The 12,018-nt window shown below is 39.9% G+C and overlaps 1 protein-coding gene across 2 annotated transcripts; it reads left to right on the top strand.

Moving 5' to 3' along the window:
• Positions 1-917: 917 nt before the first annotated feature.
• LOC135494119 (exportin-6-like) lies at positions 918-10,977 on the top strand. 2 transcript variants are annotated; one of them, XM_064781894.1, is made up of 23 exons: positions 918-1,064; positions 1,651-1,741; positions 2,036-2,148; positions 2,443-2,640; positions 2,754-2,913; positions 3,044-3,178; positions 3,882-4,323; positions 4,620-4,746; positions 4,926-5,035; positions 5,371-5,479; positions 5,669-5,761; positions 6,078-6,307; positions 6,505-6,597; positions 6,843-6,993; positions 7,137-7,283; positions 7,569-7,758; positions 7,876-8,031; positions 8,382-8,556; positions 8,813-8,924; positions 9,288-9,446; positions 9,704-9,802; positions 9,995-10,225; positions 10,425-10,977. In XM_064781894.1, exons 1-23 carry the CDS (start codon positions 1,062-1,064, stop codon positions 10,524-10,526), a joined length of 3,426 nt encoding a protein of 1,141 aa, XP_064637964.1. In that variant the 5' UTR covers positions 918-1,061; the 3' UTR covers positions 10,527-10,977. The 2 variants fall into 2 exon arrangements, with proteins under 2 accessions (XP_064637964.1, XP_064637974.1); XM_064781904.1 differs by lacking the exon at positions 918-1,064 and having other exon boundaries at positions 1,680-1,741; positions 2,038-2,148.
• Positions 10,978-12,018: the final 1,041 nt, after the last annotated feature.

The following is a 12,018-nucleotide window of genomic DNA, read 5'->3' as shown; positions in this document are numbered from 1 at the left end:
TCCTTCAGTCAGCAGGCCTGGTGGTAGTACCGATGGTTTCCTCAAGGGAATACAGCTCCTGCAACATGTTGAATACATAGCACAAGGTCTTACAATAGTTAAACAAATATTATTTGTTTTGGAATTGGAGAAGAAGTTGATATCAGATTTTAGTTGCCATGGTAATGTAGTCCTAGTCCACAGTTTGAAGGATCTTGTCGCATTGCAGAACATGTTGGATGACCAGACCATGCCTGAAAAAGGAAACAACACGGAAATATCAGTTTTTAGACTCCAAGGCCCACCTTACTTCGTACACAAATTGTTGTCGGGAAATGTGCAAAATGACCGAGGGATTTGGAATATGGAATGTCAGATGTTATCAGTCAACCAAATGACAACCTCTGGTCGACTTGTCAACTAACCCAATGAGTACAAGAAGAATGTGTTACAGGGTAGGTATCTGCCGGGGGTATCTGATTACTGTGTCAGTAGTGTGTCTTACCCAAGGACATAAACATTTGATTGGAAGAAGACACAAGAGCATTACAAATCTTGAAATAACTTCATCACTGCTTGAAGAAAAACATCAAGAATAGAGTCATTGGTGAACTAACACTAAAAAGAAGGCATCAGTTATTCAGCGAGTCCAAATTACTTGACATTAATGATCATTTTCCCACTTTTTGTGGAGATACTTTCCACACCGCTTAGTGCACTGATGGTTAGGTTGAACACATATTTCTTATTTGGTTGAATAAATACATTGGTCAGTTGCTAAACATGTAAAAAAGTAAATTCTGTATTTCATGTAGTATAACTACCAAATGATCGATATTCAATTTTATGAAATTGGGAATAGTAATTATTGTTAATTATCGTCCACTCAAATGTAAGCAGACTATTTAGCTCGATCAAAAAATCAAAATGGCCTCGTCGCTCACGAGGGCTGTCAGTCAACGTGCCTCGTGTACAGCAGATTAGATCGATTTACTCGTTTGATTTGTCCAAATTTTACCGAGGATTCTTTGCTGAGGAGTACCCCAATTGTCTTGTGAAGTGTCTGTACATAAATTTTTGAAATGGTAAGGAAATCTGGCTCCAATTTCGAGGCGTGCCTCCTTATCCGGCGGCACCACACCGTCCATAGGCTACATGCATCATGCACTGTATAGCATTGATGAACGTTCTCGTTGTACAACAATCTTACATTTACAATACACTGGGACTGTAACAGTAACTGTAATGCACGATCATGAATGATGTTGTCTTTTAAACCTGCACTTACAGACTCTGACTACTCAACATATGAACATGGTTAGATGTACGGCCTGCTTCTCGACTGGACATTTCCTCTGACATGTCTGACCTCTTCAACTCTTGACGATGCCGATGGCATGTCAGATCATGGAGGTATAAATATTTATACCTCCATGGTCAGATGTACCATGTTGACCGTCACCTTGTCTGTTTTCCTTCGGTTCCCATGAATCAACTAACATTCAATAAAGACTATGCGACATGATGTCGTCAACAAGTCCTGATCAAGATGTCATCTGTATGATCTCTAACGAGTCTAAGTTGGCCTTTGCAGAGATTAGGTCCGTAACTTTTACTTCACACACAACTGTTCCAGTGCTTAACTTATGCTTCGTTTTTTTTGTCATGCAGGCATCGGATGAAGAATCACTAAGGGCACTGGAGGCCCTGATGAATGAGTTTTTTGGTCGATTGACTACAAATGAAAGGAAGAGGCAAATAGGTGGGACACAATTTTATGTTAGCATTGCAATCAACATGTGTTATTTTATATTATTATATTGATGTTTTGCCACTAGCTCTACTGATGCGTTCCAGGTAGTCTTTAATAGTGTACACTTGGTTAAATTTATCTTTGAAGTCAAAATGTTTATCTGCCAACTACAAGGTATCCAGAAGTAGAAGTTCTCCCAAAATCACTGGAAAAAGCATGATAGTGATGTCCTGTGGAAAATGAAAGCATAGTTTGATTGAAGACTTTGTGCTATTATTGAGTCTACTTTTTGTTTACTTCCAGAGGAAGTTTTAGAGAGCTTCAATCGACAACAGGATGCCTGGAGGAGTTGTCTGTTTTTCATGGGGAACACTGGCAATGAATATGTCATGATGTACTGTATGACAGTGTTGGAGGTAAGCAGGATGAAGGATGGGATATGATAAAAAAGTTCTATCCAGAATTAACCATTTTCATGTGGTGCAGGAAGGATGACTCATGAACATATGATTGGTATAGCTTTATTCCGTGAATTTGGCCTTGGCCCTCAGTTTAGTTGAAGGATTTCTCAGGAAGTTGGCCTCTCTTGACCTCTGCTCAGTGGAAATAGCGAGTGTTTTTGTTTGTATTCCTAATGTAGGCATTTATTGTCTTTAATGCTGCCTGATGTCTGCAATGCTAATCTCCATGTTCCACTTCCTCATTTTCAGAACCTGATTAACAAACAATGGATAGGCTTCCAAGGCCAGGATAAGATGGAGATTCGGAGTACAATTAACCGCCTGCTTCTGTCCCACCATGACAAGGTGCCATCTTATATCAGAAATAAACTTGTCAAGCTGGTAGTGGACATTGGCCGCTTGGATTGGCCACATTTTTATCCAGATTTCTTCTCAAGTATCCTACAGGTAAGTTTTGTTTCCCCATCATGTTGTAAATCTAATATTCTCATGATCTTGAAACAACCTGCTTGGTAACCACCAATGACGGTCTATTCAAACCTTTATTATCCTCTTTCCAGCTCATGCAGCAGCATGACACTGTTCTACTCGGCCTTGTCCTGATACAGACGGCATCAGAAGAGTTGGCCTGTCCACGTGAAGACTTGAGTGTTGCCAGGAAGGAGGAGCTAAGACGCCTTCTCCTACAGCAAGTTCCTGCCGTGTTGTCTCTCATCAATAGTAAGTTTTTGTGTTCAACAATAAAAATCATCCAACACGTCCTCAAAGACAACTCCTTTCCTCGGTTGTCAAGTAAGAATGAGAACACTGACATCATTCCCATGCCAATAAAACGATTACTCTCTTGCAGCCATTCTTGAGTCGACACTTGAAAAGCATCGTCACCTTGTGATGGCCACTCCTCCACCATCACCAACTCATGGTGAGGCTACCACCACGCATCGAAGATCATCGTTTACTTTGTTCAGTACATCTCCACAGTCAAGTAAGTGATATTTTGTTTGATAAATAGTAGATAAATTGGCAATTGACTGACAAGATAAAGCCCCTTACTGTACAGTACATTATGTCACAGAACTATATCTATCTTTCTTAAGTAATCTTCCACAATCTTAAATTGACAGTCCTGTTCTAGTGACAAATGCTGTGGTCTGTCTTAATTCGTTCTGTTCGTTAAAGCTCATACTTGATGCAGGTTCCAAAGTGTCCGAACTCCTCCCTCCCACAGACCCAAAGATTGGAATTGAAAATAACCATTTGGACTCTTATGACTTGTATTGTCAATTCCTTTTCAGTTTCAGTAAATTTCAGTGAGTTTGGGTAATTCTCAGTTTCAAACGTTTCTCTGACAATGTTGCAAGGTCCCCAACTACCATGTCAGAGTGTTAGTCAAGTTATTGTTAAAACTTACTGTTCCAAGTTCCTGTTAATTTTTGTGTTGGTTCAGTTTTTTGTTCTGTTTGTTTTCATTTGATTCTTAAACAATTGTTTAATTGTTGAGATATTATAATTTTTTACTAAAAAACTGTAAGATGTTCATCATTATTATCAACCTGTAAACGGCAGCTTCAACTCGTAGTAAATTATGAATAGAATATGAGTTCAAGTCGATTAATGTAGATTTAGATGATACTTCAGAGGATATCACTATCAGTAACCCTATATCAGTTCTGTACTTCTCTTTTCAGGTGCAATTCTGAGCAACATGTTCAAGTCGCCATCGAATAAGGTTCAACTGGAATCCCTACCGCCGCTAGACAGCAGCTCCCATGTGATATGTGCCACGGCACTAAACTGTTTATCTCACTTATTTAGTTGGATACCCCTCTCCACGACTATCACACCATCATTGTTAAGTACTATATTCCGATTCTGTGGATTTGGGTGTGAAATTCAGCAACAGCGACCCTCGGGGTCCAGCCCAGGGAATACTTTTGCTGGAAGCAACCAATCACTTGGAGTGCTGGCCATGAACTGCATCAATGAATTGCTTGCAAAGAACTGTGTGCCGCAGGAATTTGAGGATTTTCTCCTGCAGATGTTTCAGCAGACGTTTTATTTATTACAAAAGCTGACGAAGGAAAGTGGGACGAGTTCGACAGGGAATCGGTTGGAGGAGCTTGATGAAAAGTAAGCTTGATGACCAGTTGAGAAATCGCTTTGCCATGAGAAGTGAGATTTTAGAATAGTCGCTTATCATTAGTTTGGCCAAATCATCAGTCCTTGACTCCCACGGCAGGACGACCTGACAATCTATTCCTGCCGTGGTGGACCGGTTGATTTTTTCACAACCTACTTGATGCTATTAGTGATGGGACTGTTTCTCCTGAATGCTTCCTGTAAATGTTGGCCAATAGTATGTTATTACAGATATCAAACAGTTATTCTTGACATGAAATCACACTGATAGCTCGTTTCTGTTACAGTTATATCGAAAAGTTCACAGAGTTCTTGCGGCTGTTTGTCAGCATACACTTGAGGAGATTTGAATCCAACACTCAGTTTCCAGTCTTAGATTTCCTTTCCTTGCTTTTCAAGTACACTTTCAAGCAGGTAAGATCTTTGATTATTTGGGCACATATCTTGTTTTATTCAAGCCTTTTATCAATCGATTACCATTTCGAGTGTTGAGGCGGCGGGGGGGGGGGGGGGGGGGGGGGGTGTAGTGGGGAACTTCAAAACGATTCCTTCATCAGATTCATGTTCTCATTAAAGTTCTTGGTTATTTCCAGCCAACAAATGATGGTTTCTTTGCCTGTCTTGATATCTGGTGTGTATTCCTCGACTACATTTCAACAATGCTCAAAGCTCGCCATTTAGAAAGCAACAACATTCTGACAAGGTGAGACATCAAACCTTTGGATATACAGTAGAACCTCTCTATTAAGGACACCCTCGGGACTGACAAGTGCTGTCCTTAATAGAGAGGTTTCCTGATTAGAGAGGTCAAATTGAAAGGAAACAACCAATTTGGGACCAAAACTAGTGTCCTTAATTGCGAGGTTGTCCTTAATAGAGAGGTGTCCGCTAACAGAGGTTCCACTGTACTGTTTTGTCTACAATTGGTCATTCGTCACTTCATGTTAAGGAGTATTTTGCTCTTGAAATAACTTTCTCAGTTCGAATTGTTTGCTGTTCCTAGTGCCTCATTTCTTGTCTTGTTCTGTCTTCTTCCAGATACAAGGATCCAATGGCCATGTTGCTGACACAGGTCTTACATAAATGTCAGTTCAGGTACAACCAGTCTCAGTTGGATGAACTCGATGATGAGACCTTGGATGAAGATGTAAGTGGACTGATGATCCCTGAATGTAAAAGTCTGAAGTACTAATGACTGAATACTATCTTTTTTGCAAAAATATCATTTGTGCTGAGCAGTCAATCAATCAGTATTCCAAAATTTATGGGGTTCAGGCTGTCTGGTTCTAAATATTTTGTGTATAACTCTTAACTGTCTTCTCTCCACTCATTGCAGTCTGAAACAGAATGGCAACATTTCCTCAGGCAGTGTCTTGAACTCATAGCCAAGGTTGCTGAGTTGATGCCAACAGAAACATTCAGAATACTGGTAAGAAAGGCATACAAGACTACTTGAAGCTTATTGTTTTGATTATCATGTTGCCATTTGTAGTGATTTAGTAAACAACTAGAAGTCAAACTAAGTGCCCAGTGATTGCGGATACAATCTGTGCTTTTGATGGTTTCAAATTACACACTAGGTCATGAGTAGTAGCTGTGTTTTATTACCTCTGTTCGCATGTAATGTAGTGGGGAGTGTGTCCCTTCCTTGTATGAAATGTAGCTGTGAGATTTGGACCTTGGTGGGAAATTAGCCAACTTTGACTGCATATAAAGCATCAACTAATAATCTCCTTTGTTTCCAGCTTGAACCCTTGGGTGAATACTCTGATATCTACCTTGGATTAGAACAGTTCATCGCCAATGGTGTGCAAGGTCGAAGGTTAAACATCACTGCCGAGAATGAATGTCGTCGTCTGCACTGTACGATGCGAGACTTGTCCTCTTTATTACAAGCTCTTGGTCGACTTGGGACACACTTCATTGGAGAACACTTTGCAGACAGATTTGGTGATGCTCAAGCTTTAGTTGAAAGGTAATATCAGTTGAATGATAAAGTGTTCATGCAGTGAAGGTACACTGAATTTCTCCAGGAGGTTTAGTGGGGCTCTTCGAAATCAAGGTCCTACAATGGCCAACACAGACCTTAGCACAGGAAGACTTGGCTGACTTGAAGTAAACACTTTGTTTTATTGTGGTGTCTACGTGTCATTTCATGCCTTATATTTTCAGATTAATCCGACTGGTTGTGTATGGAACCAAGTTAAAGTTATATGAAGTGAATTCCGTTGCTCAGAATGTTCTACAGTCAGATTTTATAGAAGTGTGAGTAGATTGTCTTTGATCATTTCTAGGAATGAAAGTATGTGTCATTAGCCTTGGTTGTTTTCTCTTCATCCAGGAAGTATTGAGTTAAGTGCCCAGCTTATCAAATAGACTGAGTAATACATGAAAGATTCAAGAAGAAATAAGAGTTGACTCGTGCACTGTGAAGTTAAGGGCACATCGACAGCCCCATTCCTTCTGTTGTTTGCTTCATTTAATCTTTCTTGTCTTGTCCTGTGTTTCAGCCATGCTCAAGCCCTGGCCACACTGAAGGCCTACTCCCATTGGTTGTCACAGTTTGGGATGCAGTCACAGAGTCATAATGATCACAAGGAGAAGTTCTTTACTATTATGAGTACGGTGATAGACTCATTACTACCATTGTTCGAAAAGGATGTGAGTGAAATTTTCATCAATGAGATAAAGCTCTAGTTTCATTTCGAAAGATCAAAGCGGCGTCTTTATGAAATCTATTCGGTTTGTATAAGCATCTTTGAGTGTGATGGGGAAAAAAATCATCAAAGTTTCTCTATGTTTAGGTACCAGAGAAGATTGTACAGTCGGCGGCCCACCTCATGGTCTCTGTGTGTATTACGATACGACCGCCATTCCTCCTACAGATTCCCGACATACAGAAGTTCTTCAGTGCAGCCAGTCAAGGGAGTTGTTGCTCATTTAGTAATGATGTAAGTAAATGTACATTCAAGTAGTCAAGAGACGTCTCTACAGGCAACAGCACATTGTTCCTTTGATGAGGGTAAGCCAGAAACACCTTACTTCACCAAGCAAGAAGTCAGTTTAACCTTACTTTCAATGAGTTTGCTTCTAACCAAGAAGCTGCAAGAACACAGGCTGCTAGTTGGCTTAGAACTTTTGCACTTCCGTCCTCAAGGCTGATGCCCTAACCACTAGACTCCCTGGTCTGGTATATCTTATCGTCGATTTCCTCAACCACTTTTACTCAATTTCAGGTACAAACGTTGATCTACCGCTCCCTATCTCACTACCTCATCTTGCCGTGGCCAAATATAACAGAGTCGGACCAGCAATGGGCTGACCGATCCACCATGCATCAAACATTCATGAAACAGCTCACGTCGCAATACAGACAACTGAAAGATTCAACTACGTTGTCGGATGATAAGAATTTCCAAGATCAAGGTAGGTCTTTTAATGACTGTCTTTCATCGTTTAATAATGAAATTAGGTCTACTCTTGTTAAAAAAGATCTATTTCCCCTTAGTTTTATTTAACTCTCATTTAACCTTTTCGCTCCAGTCAAACCATGTATCAAGAAAACCCTTCAGGTGTTGACAGATATCATTGAATCCCTTGCTGGAGAAGTGGTCAAGTCAAAACAGATCTGTTACCAGTCAATACAGGAGCCTGTCCAAGTGTCGTTACAACTCTTCTCAATATACATCCATCAGCCAGGTCGGTGATAAAAATTCCCTGAAAAAGTTAATTGGTCTGTCAATCAAATTGTAATTAGATACTACTCTCAATCAAACTTGTATTTAGATACTGATTGAAATTGGAAAAAAATGGCCCAATTTCTACTCCATCATTATTGGATGCTGATCAATCTCTTTAGAGCATTCTGTTGTTTAATTGACTTGTATGGAAGTGAAAAAAATAAAGTAACTTGTCGCAGCCGATTGGTTTTGGACACTTGCATGCCATCACTTGTGCCATTATTATCGCATTTACTAAACTGTGTGTGTTCTTTTGCTGATCACCATCTCCAGCATTCAGTAATGTGAACATGTTTGATTACTTTTCAGATGTGATGGATTCCATCCTTACGTTTTTCCTTGCCCTTTTCCAAAGCCAGAGAGTCCAGATGGGGATCCCCTTCACCGAACAAGTCATCCGCACATTTATGGATATGTTCACTAGGGAACAGTTAGCTGAGATCATCCTGTCCGAAAGCAGATCAGGCATTCGTGTGATAGAAAAGTGAGTTTGAACCTTCGCAGTTATCCTCATCGTACAGTTGACAAATGGCATCACGTGGCTTAGACCAGGATCTCCTCTACTCCTGGAGGAATACTGCTGACCATTCTTATGGTACCCAGGACCAGTTCTGCCTCATGAGCTAGTGATTGACTCGGCAGCGGCGAGGCAGACTTTAACTTCTATGAAAAGGCTTGAATGTGGCCAGCGTCATTATGAATTTCATAAATGCTTACAGATGATTATTCTTCTATTCTAGATTCCTGAAGGTTCTTGAGTTGATAGTTCAAGAGCCTGGGTCCGCATTCAAAGCATTCCTGCCAACCATCATATCGTTGATTATGGAACATATATATCCTATTATTGCTGAGGTGAGTAATGGAACCAAATGTGGTTATCTAGATTGATCTATCCAACTTGGTTTCTTTCTACCATCTTCTGAGCTGACTGGTGATGCAGGTGTTAATAGTGTTGTCACTGTTGCCCACTATGCACCTTGGATTCAGTTCACTTCAGTCCAGGTCTGGTCATACTGCGTTCGTGGCAGAATGTTTACAGAACTTTCCATGAGCTGATGTTCTCTGTGGCTTCACCCAAGAGGCTTCTCCTGCAGCATTAAGCAGCCATAGCTATGTCATTATTGCTGTCAGCCACATTGTTACATTGTTACTTACTTGCAGTCTTCAGTCCGTTGATAAGTCAGCTAGGTGTTATAATCCATATTTATATTTCAGCGCTCCTCTCCTGATATCAAGTCGAGTGTTTATGAGACCCTACACCAGCTCTTACTGCACAACTGGCGATACTTCTTCAAGGGGAACATACTCACCACCATGCAAAAGACACAAGCAGAAGAGGTTGAAAACCAACCGCAGTTTGTCACAATTATGCAGGTATATTAACTTTTGCTTTTGTTAAAGAGGACATGATGCCTTCGTGACGTATTGCGGACTCAAATCAAATCGGAAAGAGTGATATCTGTGTGACTCGACCTACAAGGTGATGTGCTTGAAGAAATATCTTTGATATGAACTGCTACGACCACGAAGAAGAGACAAATGAGATTTCTGTGGTATATTTTAATGGTTGAATCTAATCTTGTTTCCTGGACATCATGGCTGAAGGGACATCATATCATTCTTTCTTTCAGGCTTTTGGTCAGTCTTTCCTTCAACCTGATATAGCCATATTCAAACAAAACCTGGAAGCTCTAGAAAGCCTCAACACTAAATGGAAATTGTTCCATCGGGTAGGTACAATGTATTCCTTGCCTTTATAAAGTCTAAAGCTTGCTCTATAGTAGTTGAGGTGTGTGTTTGTGTAATCATTAGTGAGTACCAACTGCCAAGATATCAAAGGTCACTCCTTTCAGTGGTTGTGGTGAATTCAGTTTGTAATGCTTGTTTATTTTCTGAACTTAAACCCTTCCTCTTTCTTCCAGAAAATCTTCATTGAGCTAATGCTTGATCAATTCCTAAACGTCCTCTTGCAAGTCCTCGTACACAAGTCACATGACCTTCTGCAGGAAGAGATTGGCATCACGGTGTATAACATGGCGTCTGTTGACTTTGAACGTTTTTACTCCACATTTCTGCCTCAATTCCTGACTAACTGTGAAGGCCTTGACAACAATCAAAAAGCCATCCTGGCTCAAAATTTTAAGATGGATAAGGTGAGTGTTTCAAGTTATGTCATTCTTTTTGTTGGGTGTGAAATAAGTTGCTAAGGAGAGCAAAGCTATATCCAGTTTCATGATTCTTGGGACATGGATTTCAGCATGTTTTCAGTGTTGAAGAATGAAAATCTTTGGCCACAAAATGTGTCAGCAATGGAAGATGTACCTCTCTTATTGCTCGTTGTTGTACTTTCAGGATTTGCCGTCGTTTACCCAGAGTGTCCATAGAATTGTGAATGACCTCCGGTACTACAGATTATGCAATAGTAGCTTACCAGCTGGATCAGTTCGATTTTAATGGCGGATTTCGATAGGATTCTTCATAAATTATTTTGACACTTCATCATCAAATCATTCATGATCAACCCATTGTGACTTTGAGGATGTTCTCAAATTCTAATCAAAATGTTTGTCATCCGCGTGGAGAATTGCTTGTGTCTGCAGCGAGCTGTGTTTGCGTGTCTTGCTTGTTTTTGGTGCCTGAATATTCTTGTGGATCTAGCCTTATTTATTGATATGCATACGGTATTGTAATGTATGAAATACAATTGTTGTGTTCTGTACTTAGTTTGCCACATTAAAACTTGAAAATGCCTGGAGTTCCAATATACTGGGTGTGATGAAAAAAACGAGAAATATATCAGAAATTCACCAAATTATGGTTGCAATTGTACTTGGTTTATCATTGGGCACTGTAATTTCACTTGCATTTTGTTGAAGTTGAACATATGTGACTCGCTCTACCAAAACTAGGCGCTTGTCGCATCTGAACTTGACAGGTTGATACGGACTTGTTGTTCATTTCCCTATTGTAGACCTTTTGTGAAATGTGACCAAATCAGTTTGTAATAGATTTCACAAAAGGTCTACAATAGGGAAATGAACAACAAGTCCGTATCAACCTGTCGAGTTCAAATGCGACAAGCGCCTAGTTTTGGTAGAGCGAGTCACATATGCCAAAATGTATGCCATTGTTTGTAATCATCTTGATTGTGTAAACAATGTTCCAATGACATTTTTACTTTTGTACGACTTCTTTGTAATTTGCTTGTGTATTTGTAAGAAAATCATGAATTTATTTTCACAAGAATTGTTGATAGATATTTTTGTGTGCAACCAATGTGATTTTGGTGTTAAAAACGAATCTTCAGGTTGTTCACAGGCAAGGGAGACTGATACTGGTATTGAAATGACATCATTCTTCGGTACTTTTTGGCTTGACCATAGTATGTTTTCATTTGAGTAGTGTATACAGTGTATTAGAGGTGGTCAATGGATAGTTTCCGGTTACTTAAGCGGAAATGACTTTGGTGCTAGCATTCTTTTTGATGTCACATGGCTGATATGTGCTTTCATCGGCAGTACAGTATTTGAAATCCTTCATTGGAAATTGACCATGGAACCAGAAGGTTTTGTCTGTGTTTTGTAGTGTATTGTTGATAAACAAGATATAAAGATGAACTTTGGATTGGTTGTGTTCCCCTGCCAGATGGTCTTTGATCAACTTGATACTGTAGAATTTCAAATGCTGCAGTACGATTTCTGTTTTATTTATTTGCCAGGTGTGCATTTAGTGGCCAAGCCACCATGAGTCCGACCTGATCAAAGTATTGATGAGCTGTTTTGCTTGTATAATGAATGAATGTACATTTGAGTGCAGTTGTAAATAGATGTAAATGACCCAGTTGCGGCTGTACATTGCCTGAAATCATGCCGAGTACCGAAAGAAGTATTCCTTTCTTCACAATTTAACTTCAAATGCTTTACATTCCTGAGTGTCATAGATTCAA

The sequence above is a fragment of the Lineus longissimus genome, chromosome 1 (assembly GCF_910592395.1).
Source record: "Lineus longissimus chromosome 1, tnLinLong1.2, whole genome shotgun sequence".
In the NCBI taxonomy this organism is placed as follows: domain Eukaryota; kingdom Metazoa; phylum Nemertea; class Pilidiophora; order Heteronemertea; family Lineidae; genus Lineus; species Lineus longissimus.
The sequence above is the reverse complement of the archived record's forward strand: the minus strand, read 5'-3'. Positions and strand labels throughout refer to the sequence as shown.